Source organism: Lates calcarifer, linkage group LG12, assembly GCF_001640805.2.
Source record: "Lates calcarifer isolate ASB-BC8 linkage group LG12, TLL_Latcal_v3, whole genome shotgun sequence".
NCBI lineage: Eukaryota > Metazoa > Chordata > Actinopteri > Centropomidae > Lates > Lates calcarifer.
In genome coordinates this window covers 1,579,526-1,593,134 of record NC_066844.1, presented here as the reverse complement: position 1 = coordinate 1,593,134, position 13,609 = coordinate 1,579,526, and the positions used below count along the sequence as shown (strand labels likewise).

General features: G+C 38.8%; 2 protein-coding genes across 11 annotated transcripts in view; one reads left to right on the top strand and one right to left on the bottom strand.

The window, feature by feature from the left end:
- angpt4 (angiopoietin 4) overlaps positions 1-13,609 on the top strand; it is a 71,837-nt gene that overhangs the window by 1,365 nt on the left and 56,863 nt on the right. The window lies entirely within an intron of this gene.
- Positions 528-13,260, bottom strand: LOC108901474 (CMRF35-like molecule 8). 10 transcript variants are annotated; one of them, XM_051074288.1, is made up of 9 exons: positions 12,895-13,260; positions 11,650-11,781; positions 10,563-10,886; positions 10,387-10,440; positions 3,500-3,685; positions 2,604-2,675; positions 2,395-2,481; positions 1,591-1,646; positions 528-1,480 (listed from the first exon to the last, which is right to left on the bottom strand). In XM_051074288.1, exons 1-9 carry the CDS (start codon positions 12,941-12,943, stop codon positions 1,142-1,144), a joined length of 1,299 nt encoding a protein of 432 aa, XP_050930245.1. In that variant the 5' UTR covers positions 12,944-13,260; the 3' UTR covers positions 528-1,141. The 10 variants fall into 10 exon arrangements, with proteins under 10 accessions (XP_050930245.1, XP_050930244.1, XP_050930240.1 ...); XM_051074287.1 differs by lacking the exon at positions 10,387-10,440 and adding an exon at positions 3,957-4,111 and having other exon boundaries at positions 3,500-3,814; positions 10,721-10,886; positions 12,895-13,257; XM_051074283.1 differs by lacking the exons at positions 1,591-1,646; positions 2,395-2,481; positions 2,604-2,675; positions 3,500-3,685 and adding exons at positions 7,455-7,605; positions 7,716-7,771; positions 8,069-8,155; positions 8,336-8,410 and having other exon boundaries at positions 528-1,329; positions 10,123-10,440; positions 12,895-13,250.

The window sequence follows — 13,609 nt, the reverse complement described above, 5'->3', positions numbered from 1 at the left end:
GTTTGTAGTTGAGGTTTTAACTGTGGTGACGAAAAGAGCAAAGGTTTCTGCTCTGATGCAGATGTGAAACACTGATTGTGATGAACCCTTTACAGCCAAGTATGAAAATATGAAACCAACACCTTAAACACAATTTGTTAGGCAGTTGCTTTTATACATGTGCTGCACTCCTCAACTGTTGTAGACATTACCTGGTAGAGTTGTATGTGTGAATGCAAATGTCTGAATCAATCAAACTGGATATGAACCAGACTTTATCTCGTCAGCTCTGCAGTGTAAAGTTGTATGAAAGGGCAACACTGGAGAATGGTGTGATTCTCTAGACATCGTTTTACATTAGTTATCAAAAGTAGTTCCAGTAGTTATGGTGAATTTTACTGTTTTTCCCTCTTTCCCAGAAACTAATAAATACTTGAGGACACTCTGATGTTATTTCTCACAGCACTATGAGGCCATCTTGGTTCAGTTGTTGAGTGTTAATAAGATTAAATAACAAACATAAGAGATGATCAGGAAGTGACAGAATCTGAATAACTCATTTATTTTACTTATTCTGTTATTCTCTGTTCTTTGGCTTTTCTGAGATACGTTAAATAGCAACCAGTGGTAAAAAAACAGCTACTACAAATCAAATAAAACAATATCTTCAAAAGAAAAATACTAATGAATAAAAAACAGTAGTAATAAAAAAGTACATTAAGTCTTAAGAATTATTACTTTTAAGCAAGTGACCAGTAGAGCTACACATTAAAGGATATTTCTGGTATTTTGCATCTGATAGGAAAACCGCAAATACCACTGCCTTCATTTGCTAGTTTGTTTGTGTTACGGTGTGGTACTTTTACTTATTTTAAGGATATGAATACTTGGTCCACCACTGAGAGTCACACAATAACACAAACTAACCAGTTCAGACAGCGGTATTAAAGCAGTATCATTTAAAGCCCAAAACATGAAAAAATAAGGCCCAGAGTCAAAAATACCAGAGTTTTTCTTTAACAATAAGAATAACACGTATTTAAATATTTGAACAAGATATCCAACATCCAAATATCTTGGTGTATTTTCTGAGTCTGAGCTGGATTTCATTGTAAACACATCAAAAGTGGAACTGAAACCTCGGCCATAGATGTTGTAGATTTCACATCTTCCTGTCAGGGCTGATGTTTCCTCCTGGTTGCTGCTGCTGTGGCTTGTTGACTGTTGTGTAGAGAGGATCCTCTGTTGATCTGGATCGCTGAACGACAGGCGAGTCGGCTGGACTTTGGATGCTCTTCACAGTAGTATACTCACAGATGGAGGAGCTGGGTCTGGGGATCCGTGCCTCACCTTTGTCTGAGCTGTTCTGGAAGTTGATGGTGGAGTAATGCAGTGAGGCAGGAGGGTTCATGGGAAAGCTGGCCGTGGTATAAATTATGGTTGTTGTATTTCCAGTGTCAGGCTTCTGGAGGCACTCCTGTATCTCCTCATAGATATTAGCCTGAAAATACAGTTTGAACAGGGTCATTGTGGTGTGAGCTGTCTGAAGTATTTCTCAGTTTTCCAGCACATATAGTATAAACCTGCACACTGAGACATTTACACACTAACCTCTCTGATGTGCTGTGCGTTGGCTTCATTCTTTGTGTTTTTTGAACGTGAAAATCCTGCGAGAAAGTAAAGGAAGAGAACAAAAAAGGAAATTAATAAACAGGAGGACGTTTTGATTTCACCACTTCTCAACAAATTGAGAAACAGTAGGGCCTGATTTCCAGTCAGCACCTCCTGTACCACTGTCCAGGAAAGAACTGACAAGATCGTACCAGTTTGTTTATGTTGATTAAAGTCAGTGTAAAGTAAATTCAGAGATTTGTTTGTATATAGCACATGTAATGTTATATTAGCCCCTTCCCTTGAGCGGATTGCATAAGAAGACACATTGCTAATCCATGGGTACTTTATGAGTATTTTATGAGCATATAGCTATGACAAAGAGTAGATATGTGTGTAAGTTGTCACTTGTCTTGTCTCCATTTTGGTCATGTTTTGCAGATGGGGAACCCAGAGATCTGCAGTCTGCCTCAAATCATTTTGGATGACCTTGAAACCTAATTAAATATATATTATATATATTTTTAACCATTCAAAATTAGCTGGGTGCTGTAGTGTAACTAACTCAGAAAGCATTAGTTTTGCTGCTTTACATGGACTTTAAGATTTAACCACTGCCATGTTCCCCCAGAAATTAGCAAAGATGATCATTCCCCGACATGAAAAACATCTCACAGTGTGTCTGCTGTGGCTTTGTTTGACATCACATTTGTACAGGATGGAGATATATGCCGATGTGGTTTTGTGTGTGCAATATATTTGTGTGAATGTGCGTGTTTTGCAAACTGAAAAAAGCTCTCTTACGTTTGTAGATAAGAAACGAAATTAGCAACAGCAGCAGCAGCAACACAGCCACACAGGGGATCACAATCATGACCGTCTGTAGCCCAGCTGCAAGATACACAACACAGAAAACAACGATTAAAACACAGTCAACACACATTTTACAGAACCTGAAACTGACTAAACTGACTCCTGCAGCAGAGGGTTGAAAATATTGAACATGCTCTCACCACGACTCTGAGCAGGTGCAGTAGTTGACTGGGTTGTTGGAACAGGAGGTGGTTCTGGTGTTGATGGTGGCACTGACGGCAAACACAAAGTGCACTTAAGATGTACATGAAAGTATTTCATTTCTCATCAAAGGACAGCAAGAGGAGGGGCTGTCTGTCTCAGCCTGCAGCTTAATTTAAAGGAATATGCCAAATGGTAATGTTCATATAAAACTAAAGTAATCAGTTAGAGTTCTCACAGACAGTTTTCATTTTAGTTTCTCAATAACAGTTTGTTATTTGCTTAACCAGTGCACAATTATAAAACTTCCACCAGCAGCTGGTTCACTTAGCTTAGCATAAAGAATGAGGGGGTTATGTATCTGACTATTTACTGGTGGGAAGTGGTAACTTCCTGAGGTCTGTGCTGGTTGCCTGGCAACTCCTCAGAGCAAGAAAAAAGGTGCAGCACACAAGCCTCATCTTGGCTTAATCTAAACTTTACAATGTAGTGTTTAACTGAGGACTCATCTCTTTCATGAAAATGTTTAGCATCATATCTCACCTGTCTTCCCACCCATAGTTTCAGTATTTAACCTCTTCCTCCTGTGTAACGCTTTTCATGGTTTACAGACAGAAAACACAGCTCCATCTTCACATACAATATGACAGGGTTCATTTCCTCTACCGCTAATTGTCATGTTGGAAGAGTTTTGCTGAAAAACTCAACAGATCAAGAACACACACCTGTACAGTGAAAGTGAGGATTCTTTGAAAAACAAGGCCATGAATAGTTTTTATTTATCAGTTAACTTCATACAAAGTGCAGTGAACAGAAAAACCCAAATTCAGATCAGTCCACCTACAATCTGAACCAGGGTCAGATAACATCCAGACAATAAATTAACATGACTCACCTACGGTCATCAACAATGTGTGGAAGAACAGGTTGCTGCGTCCTTTGTCAGTGGTTTCTGCTCCACACCAGTATGTTCCAGTGTCGTCTGTTGTTAGGTTTCTCACTGTTATGGTGATGTTTCTCTTCCCTGTGTCGTCCTTCATAGAAAACTTCCCATTGTCCATGTTGGGCTGTGTGGTGCTGACTAGACGTTGACATATAGATGGATCTTCCCCTTTACAAATGAATTTATCAGTGGGAGGATTTTGTGGGTCCTTACACCAGTATGAGATATTCTGTCCAACAGTTGAGGATCTTGTGAAGTTTGTAATACCTGTAGACAGACACAGAGGTTAAATAAAACATTGACAAAATGATCTAGTAGTGACTGCTATCTCAAAGTATTTGTCAACATAGTTTAGTCATGCCTTAATATATGGATCAAACCTCAGAGGCTGCAGATGTGAATTACTCACTTTGAACCTTCAGTTGTATTTGTCTTAATGTAGCACGCCTTCTGTCATTTGATTTCAGTCCACACCAGTAGACACCAGCATCGTCTGAGGACACGTTACTGATGGAAATGTTGAAGTCCCTTTTAGTGCCTGTGAGAGTGAACCTCTTGTTTGAACTTTTAGAAGATTCTGTTAATATTTCCTCACAGATGCCATTTGTGTCTTTGCAGAAAAACTTGAGTCTGGACTTGTCTTTATTTTCTGGGTAATCACAGATGATGGTGGTTTTAGCTGTTCTGTACGCAGTTTGATTAAATGGTTCCTGGCAGCCGTTCTTTCCTAAAGATAAAAACAAAGATAAAAGACGTCAAATTTATTCATTATATTGTGACTTGTGATGTGTGCTGTATTAAAATTTATTCCCATTCTCCAATTTCATGATCATGTAAACCATTTACGTTGAGGAAAAGCTATCAGCAGCCCATCTGCTGTCAGTAACATCAGCCAGAATGACCATCAGGTTCTCCCCTGATCGCTCAGTTAGGCTGGGTTGCCAGCTCTAGGAAGAGTCCTGGTTGTTTCAAACTACTTCCATGTAAGAATTAATTTGGGAATAATTGGGTTAACACCATCATGAAACCAAAAAATATAAAACAGAAATTTCTCCCTCGTGCAGACAAAAACATGCAATTCAATTTTACTTGGATTTTAAATATGTCTCTTACCACCAGCTGAAAACGTTTTGCAGGTGTACCTAACATCATCACTTCGTTGTTTTTTAACCAACCAGATGTTTTTCCCAGCTTGGTACAGATGAGATTTGTCATCCGTTTTCCCCTTATCCTTTACTTCATATTCTCTTTGATTTGTAGAATGCGCACACATGAATTCAATCCATCCTCCTGGACACTTTCTTTCAGACGTGGCCTCACAGCCTGTAGAGCAAAGAACGAGAAAAATTCACATCTTGTTCGATACTGAAAAAGTCTCAGAACAACTTTTATTTTTTCTTTATTTAATCAGAGAAAGAGAGACCTGAGAACAAGAAAACATTTATAATCACACAGAAATAACTCACAACAATGAGACACAACTCTGAGGAATATCTGAGGTTAAGACATTACTGGATCATGTTCTGAAACAAAATGTACATATCGTACAACATGTGGATCAATCAGTCTGAATCAGCAGAGCTCTGAGATGAATCTGTCAGTAATCTGTAAAAAAGAGGATTTGTCTTCTGAAAACAATGCTCCTGCTGTTATTTTCCTCTTTGAGACAGTTTGAACCAGTGTTCAGAGTTGATTAATAACCTCTCAGCATTTATCAGCGGGTCGTCGCACAAACACAAACCAACACCACCCTACGGGAAATAGGTACATGTCTTCAGAGGAAGGGCTGTAGCAGTAGGAACATCTGTGTTTTTTACCTGTCAGCAGTGAGAGGACGAGTAGAAGAAAACTCCTCATCTTGTTCATCTTGGTGCTGAAGTCCTGAGAGAGACAGTTTAACTCAAGTTGTTCTCATCACTTCTTCTTTGCATTTGTTGTTTGATCCCAGTGGGTTTCTATTTTAGGTAACCCAGCCCCTTCTTATCTTCTTCCTCTTTTTCTTTCTCTCTTTCCTTTACTCTCAGTGAGTTTTTGTGTATCACAGTATCACAGTACATCATCTCTCTCGCCCAGAAGAGTTATTGAACATGATAACATCTGATTAGCAGATTACACGTTTTAATCACATCAAGGAAGTTAGGCAACATAAATCCACATTCAATGCAACACGAAATAACAATGTGTTGTTTTACTTTAAAGGAAAGGATTTATTAAATGTACATGAATGATTTAAGTTGAGCTTTAATATGGGAGAAAATGAAGTAAATCTATATCACAAAATATCACAGGTTAAACAGGGCTCATAGTGAAAGAATTTAAACTGTGATTTCCTCATCCTCCATATCCTCATCCATCTTTTTATTACTAAATAACAGAGCAAAGAGGACAGAGAAGCAGCGTGAACATAAATGATAAAGCAATGTATAGGAAAGAGTGGACCTGGCCTGAGAACGGGGGGCATATTTACACGTCACACTGGTGCGTCTAGATCTAAAATTTAGCTGCACTGCCTCCAAAATTGGCTGCAAAATGCGATTAAATATTTGCAGTCTGGAGCCCTGAATCTGGAGAGCTGTTATGTCATCTGTCGTTATATACAGCCCTACTCATAACTGTATATAAAGTCACTGGTCACTTTATGTGGTACACCTGTTTATCTGCTTGTTAACACAAATATCAAGAGAGGTGATTTAAATGGCTTTGACCTTGGTTTGGTTGTCGGTGGCAGAGGGGCTGGTCTGAGTATTTCAGAAACTGCTGATCTGGGATTTTCCAGCACAACCATCTAGTGTTATCTCTGAGGCTACAGTTCACACAGGCTCAACAGAACTGGACAGGAGAAGATTGTAAAAACGCTGCCTGGTCTGATGAGACGATTTATGCTGAGACATTCAGGTAGTAGGGTCAGAATTTGGTGTAAAGGACATGAAAGCATGGATCTGACCTTGTAATAAGGTTTCAGGCTGCTGCTGGTGTAATGGTGTGGGAGATATTTTCTTGGCACACTTTTGGCTCCTTAGTACCAGCTAAGCATCGTTTAAACACTGCAGCCTACCTGGGTATTGTTGCTGACCATGTCCATCCCTTTATGACCACAGTGTACCATCCTCTGAAGGCTGCCTCCTGCTTCCATGCAGGGTAACGCTCCATGTCACAAAACTCAGATCATCTCAGACTCGTTTCTTCAACATGACAATGAGTTCACTGTAGTTAAACGGTCTCTACGGTCTCTTTGGGATGTGCAGCTGACAGATCAGCAGCAGCAGTGTGATGCTGTCATGTCAATGTGGACCAGAATCTCTGAGGAATGTTTCCAGCATCGTGTTGAAGAATTAAGGCAGTTCTGAAGCACTAATAAGCACTAAATAAAAGTGCAGCTGAGGCTGATGGGAACATCATTAGCTGTGCAGAGATTTGGACAAATGACACTAATGAAAAGTCATCCTGTATCAGTAGGGGCTCTAAAACATATTTCAACTGAGCTTCAGGCTTCAGGAGTAAATTACAACAATCAACAACAAATCTAGTCTTTACAGATCAGCGTCAAAGTCCTGATACAAAACCTTGATGACGTGAACAGGGTGGACGATTAATCCTGTATCTTTAAGTCACTGACAGGGTCCAACATCCACATATCTTGGTGTATTTCCTGAGTCTGAGCCGGATTTCATATCAAAAGTGAATGGAACTGAAACCTCGGCCATAGATGTTGTAGATTTCACATCTTCCTGTCAGGGCTGATGTTTCCTCCTGGTTGCTGCTGCTGTGGCTTGTTGACTGTTGCGTAGAGAGGATCCTCTGTTGATCTGAATCGCTGAACGACAGGCGAGTCGGCTGGACTTTGGATGCTTCTTCACAGTAGTATACTCACAGATGGAGGAGCTGGGTCTGGGGATCCGTGCCTCACCTTTGTCTGAGCTGTTCTGGAAGTTGATGGTGGAGTAATGCAGTGAGGCAGGAGGGTTCATGGGAAAGCTGGCCGTGGTATAAATTGTGTTTGTTGTATTTCCAGTGTCAGGCTTCTGGAGGCACTCCTGTATCTCCTCATAGATATTAGCCTGAAAATACAGTTTGAACAGGGTCATTGTGGTGTGAGCTGTCTGAAGTATTTCTCAGTTTTCCAGCACATATAGTATAAACCTGCACACTGAGACATTTACACACTAACCTCTCTGATGTGCTGTGCGTTGGCTTCATTCTTTGTGTTTTTTGAACGTGAAAATCCTGCGAGAAAGTAAAGGAAGAGAACAAAAAAGGAAATTAATAAACAGGAGGACGTTTTGATTTCACCACTTCTCAACAAATTGAGAAACAGTAGGGCCTGATTTCCAGTCAGCACCTCCTGTACCACTGTTCCAACATGAAAAGTCTTGTCTAGTCAGTACTAACAGTGTGTCTGCTGTGGCTTTGTTTGAGATCACATTTGTACATGATGGAGAAGTACAAAGATGTGGTTTTGTGTGTACATTATAAATGTGTGAATGTGTGTTTTGTGTTGTGCAGACTGATAATAGCTCTTACGTTTCCTGATTAGGATCAAAATTAGCACAAGCAGCAGCAGCAGCACAGCTACACAAAGGATCACAATGATGATTCTCTCCAACCCACCTGCAAGATACACAACACAGAAAACATACAGACAACACGTATACGTCTTCATCATCCAGAGCTGTCTGTGTTGAGGAATTTTACAGAAACTGAACTGTATTTAAAACATGAGAACATCTTCCTCCTCCCACTGAACTGACTCCTGCAGCAGAAGGTTGAAGATATCAAACATGCTCTCACCATGTCTCTGAGCAGATGCAGTAGTCAACTGGGTTGTTGGAACAGGAGGTGGTTCTGTTGTTGATGGTGGTGGCACTGAAAACAGACACAAAGAGCATTTAAGTTGTACATGAGAGCTTTCATAAATTAATATGGTCTCAACAAGGGACAGAAAAAATCAAGTAAACTTTGACTAAACTTAGAAAATAGAAAATACATTTCTTATTTCAACATTTTGAGAAAAATAAAAAAAAACCCTCAGACCAGAGGTTTGATTCCACATGACAACTTATGGGTTTGTTTATATATTCACTTAAGAATAGAGCAGTTATTAATGTTATTAGTGACACCTCAGCTTTTCCTACTATGACGAGTCAAAACCTGAAAAATGTTTAAGGTGTAATAGCCTTTTAAAGGAATAGTTGACATTAGGAGAAATGTGTTTATTTGCTTTCTGGGAGACAGTTAAATAGTTTCTCAGTAACAGTTTGTTATTAGGTAAAGCAGTGCACTCTTATGAAGCTTCCACCAGCAGCTGGTTAACTTATCGGGGGAAACAGTTAGCCTGTTTGTCTAGCAGCACCTCTAAATACCATTAATCAACATATTAAATCTTGTGTGTTTAATCCCTCCACAAACCTCTGTAAAAATGACAGTGTGGTGTGTTATGGTGCGGCAGGCGGGTGTAACTTCCTGAGGTCGGTGCTGGTTGCCTGGAAACTCTGAGCCAAAAAAAAAAAGTGCAGCACACCAGCCTTGTATTGGTTTAATCTGAATTTAACAATGAGGACTCATCTCAGAGAGAAACTGATTTAGATGGATCACAGTCAGTGACCAGAAACACTGTCAGTCTTTATGTAGGGATATGAATATTGTTTTAAGACAGACTTTAAAAATATGAACCTGTACTTTTAGTGTGTAATACAAAGCACTGATAGTTTTTTTTTTTTAAATGAAGACGTTACATCTGTGTGTGTAAATCAGTAGGAACTTCAGAGCTGATCAGCTGTCAGAGGAGATTTGATTATTGCTTATCAGTCGTGCTGCAGCTTCCTCTGACAGCGACAGAAAAGGGAAGAACAGGAAATAAAAACAAGAGCATAAACAAACAAGCTGAGCCTTTGTTAATGTAAACTGAGTCAGTGTAAAGACCTCAGAAAGTCAAACTCTTTTACAGTCATTTAAAGCAAATTATGTTACATTCACTGTCCATTAATCAAGTTATTAGTTAATATGTATTAATAAGTAACAGTGACTGTCCTCGTTTGGCAGTAAACGTCTCATGGAAGTTGTGATCTGAGATAATTCATTTTAACATTTATCTCACACTGGTTGAGGTGAAAGTTAATGTTTGATTTAAATACCTGAATCTTTGGTATTGTTTGAAATATTTTTTTAAACATAGTTAAACATCATTAGAGCAGGAAATGAAAACGTTTAGCATCACGTCACCTTCCTGTCTTCCCACTCATAGTTTCAGTATTTAACCTCTTCCTCCTGTGTAACGCTTTTCATGGTTTACAGACAGAAAACACAGCTCCATCTTCACATACAATATGACAGGGTTCATTTCCCCTACCGCTAATTGTCATGTTGGAAGAGTTTTGCTGAAAAACTCAACAGATCAAGAACACACACCTGTACAGTGAAAGTGAGGATTCTTTAAAAAACAAGGCCATGAATAGTTTTTATTTATCAGTTAACTTCATACAAAGTGCAGTGAACAGAAAAACCCAAATTCAGATCAGTCCACCTACAGTCTGAACCAGGGTCAGATAACATCCAGACAATAAATTAACATGACTCACCTACGGTCATCAACAATCTGTTGAAGAACAGGTTGCTGCGTCCTTTGTCAGTGGTTTCTGCTCCACACCAGTATGTCCCAGTGTCGTCTGTTGTTAGGTTTCTCACTGTTATGGTGATGTTTCTCTTCCCTGTGTCGTCCTTCATAGAAAACTTCCCATTGTCCATGTTGGGCTGTGTGGTGCTGACTAGATGTTGACATATAGATGGATCTTCCCCTTTACAAATGAATTTATCAGTGGGAGGATTGTTTGTTTGGTACTTACACCAGTATGAGATATTCTGTCCAACAGTTGGGGATCTTGTGAAGTTTGTAATACCTGTAGACAGACACAGAGGTTAAATAAAACATTAGCTTACTTCTTAAAGTATTTGTCAACATAATTTAGTCATTAATATATGTATGGTCAAACCTCAGAGGCTGCAGATGTTAATTACTCACCTTGAACCTCTAGTTGTATTTTTTTTCGTGCAGCACGGTGATATTTGTCATTTGATTTCAGTCCACACCAGTAGACACCAGCATCGTCTGAGGACACGTTACTGATGGAAATGTTGAAGCCTCTGTCATTGTCTCTGAGAGTGAACCTCCCATTTAACCTTTTAGAAGATTCTGTTGATAATATTTCCTCACAGATGTCTCCTGTCTGTTTGCAGAAAAACTTGAGTCTGGACTTGTCTTTATTTTCTGGGTAATCACAGATGATGGTGGTTTTAGCTGTTCTGTACGCAGTTTGAATAAATGGTTTCTGGCAGCCGTTCTTTCCTAAAGATAAAAACAAAGATAAAAGACGTCAAATTTATTTTATATCATTGTATGTGATGTTGTCATGTTGAAGCTTTTGTTGCTGCTGTGAAAGTGAACCATTTGACTTTTGTTGATAACATTTTGTCACTTCTCTCTGCAGAAAATTAGAAACTGGCCTTAAAATCTTTTCCTAGGTTGTTACATTTGTTTGTGGTTTTTAGCTGTTCTGCAGGGAATTTGAATAGATTAATAAACTGTTCCTGGCAACTGTTATCATCTATTAATGAAGTATAAATTCCAAATAAGTAAGATGTAACACTGCAATGCTGTGACACACGTTGTACATTATAATGACAAAATGGTTTCAGTATTTGTCGAGTCTGTTTGAAATATTATTAGTAAAGTAGTAGTACAGTATGTTAATGGCTAAAACTAGGGATGGGCATAATTAATCAATGATTAATTATTATAAAGACTTCTGTGGACCACATGGAGTTGCGTTGATTCTGTCCTATCAACGAGGTTGTGTAGTGTGTTGTGACTGTAAATTTTCCCAAATAATATATTAGCAGCACTTTTTTGATAGAATGATTCACAGATAAATGAACTGAAATATCTTACCATCTGATAAATTCAGTTTCACAGAATAAGTTTGTCTTGTGTCAGGTTTACAGCTGTATTTCCAAGCATCCTTTACACTAAGTTGTTTGATAACCAACAACTTCACTTTCTTATTTTTGGTGTCATTGTACAGATGAAATCTGCCATCCCATCCCTTAACTTCTGTCTTCAGTGGTCAGATGAGGGGATTCAATCACAAAACTTTGATTTTGTCCTGTTGTTGTAGAATAATTACACATGAATTCAATCCATCCTCCTACACATCCCCTCAGTTCAGACGTGGCCTCACATCCTGTAGAGAAGATAAAGAGAAAAGTTCACATCATGTTAGATACTGAAACAATCTCAGCTGCTGCAGTGATCTGAATTAATGCTCTATCAAAATGTTTAATTTTATTTTTATTTGGTAGTCTGTTCAGATTGATATATCTTTTGATCAGGAGCCCTCAGTCTGAATGATCTCAAACAGTACTTTTGAGATCTATCTATCTATCTATCTATCTATCTATCTATCTATCTATTATTTAAGTTCCATACAATATTTTGTTTTCACATGCTATCTTCCAGCTCTTGAAATAAAAACAGCGCCAGAAAAGGCAGTTTTTACCTTTCCCATGTTCCAAGAGGAGGAAATGGGGAAAAAGATAAAAATAAAATTAATCTGCAGTGAAGAAGTTAGCTAATAGACAGGATTTATCTGCTGAAAACACCACTCCTGCTGTTATTTTCCTCTTTGAGACAGTTTGAACCAGTGTTCAGTGTTGGTTAATAACCTCTCAGTATTTATCAGCAGGTTGTTGCACAAACCAAGGTTTTTGAGAGCAAATGTAACACTTTGATGAACATGTGTCTGTAACAAAAAATAGAAGTTTATAGTAATAAGCCTCATAAACAGCTGGTTATTTATTTATCTGTTAATTTGACAGTAACGCTACAGCAGCAGGAAATATTTTCAGAGCTTAAAATGGCAGCCAAAAGAAGCTTGAAGAAAAGTGGCACAGAAAAATATGTCTTGTTGTGTCCTAGATCAATATCAGCAACTCATATTTACGTCTTAATCATTAAGAAAAATTCAACATACATTAATCTTTCTTTCAAAAAAAGCTTCACTTCCTGTTTTCTTTAATAGGCTGCATCAAATTGCAAATAATGCCCATGTCCCTGAGCATTTTTAGCAGGAAACTAAAACTTTTTATTAACAGCTGTATCAGTGTTGTATTTAATATATGTTGTTGAGATATCATACAGTACTGTTCTGCAGTAATGCTGCTACTGAGGCCCATGTTTCAGACAAAAAGAGCAGTAACCAACACCACCCTACAGGAAATAGGTGCATGTCTTCAGAGACAGGGCTGTAACTATCAGATCAGTAATATCAGTAATCAGACAGTAGTCTTGTTTTTACCTGTCAGCAGTGAGAGGACAAGTAGAAGAAAACTCCTCATCTTGTTCATCTTGGTGCTGAAGTCCTGAGAGAGACAGTTTAACTCAAGTTGTTCTCATCAGCTCCTCTTTACTTTTGTTGGTTGATCTCCAGTGGGTTTCTATTTTAGGTAACCCAGCCCCTTCTATTCTTCTTCCTTTTTTTTCTTTCTTTCTTTCTCTCACTGTCAGTGTCTTTGCACATTACAATATTCATACAGTGATACCTCATCTCTCTCACCCAGTAGAGTTATTGAACATGATAACATCTTGATCAGCAGATTTCAGTCACAACAAGTAAGATGATTCTGAACTTCCTTAACAGGATTTTCCCTGCCATTATAAAGCTTAGGTGCAGCTCTGAAGCCTGTTTATCTCACAGTTCAGTCTATATGCAGTGGAAGAGTTCATATACTGTCAAAACACACCCCTCATCCAGGAAATTCTGAAGTCTTTTGTCCTTATATCACATCAAGTATCTGTTTCCTTGTATATTTCTCATGGGCCTAATGACAGCTGGTGTCATGGCCCATGCAGAACAGTTTCATTACGCAGACATGTTCCTCCTTTAGTGAAGTGGCTACACGGTGGCTGCTGCCTCAGTGGATACACAGTAGATACTCGCTGTGCACTGAACCCTGACTTGTCGTGCCTCTTAATGAATGTGGCAGTTGGTCGTGTCAGCTCTTGTGTAGTAG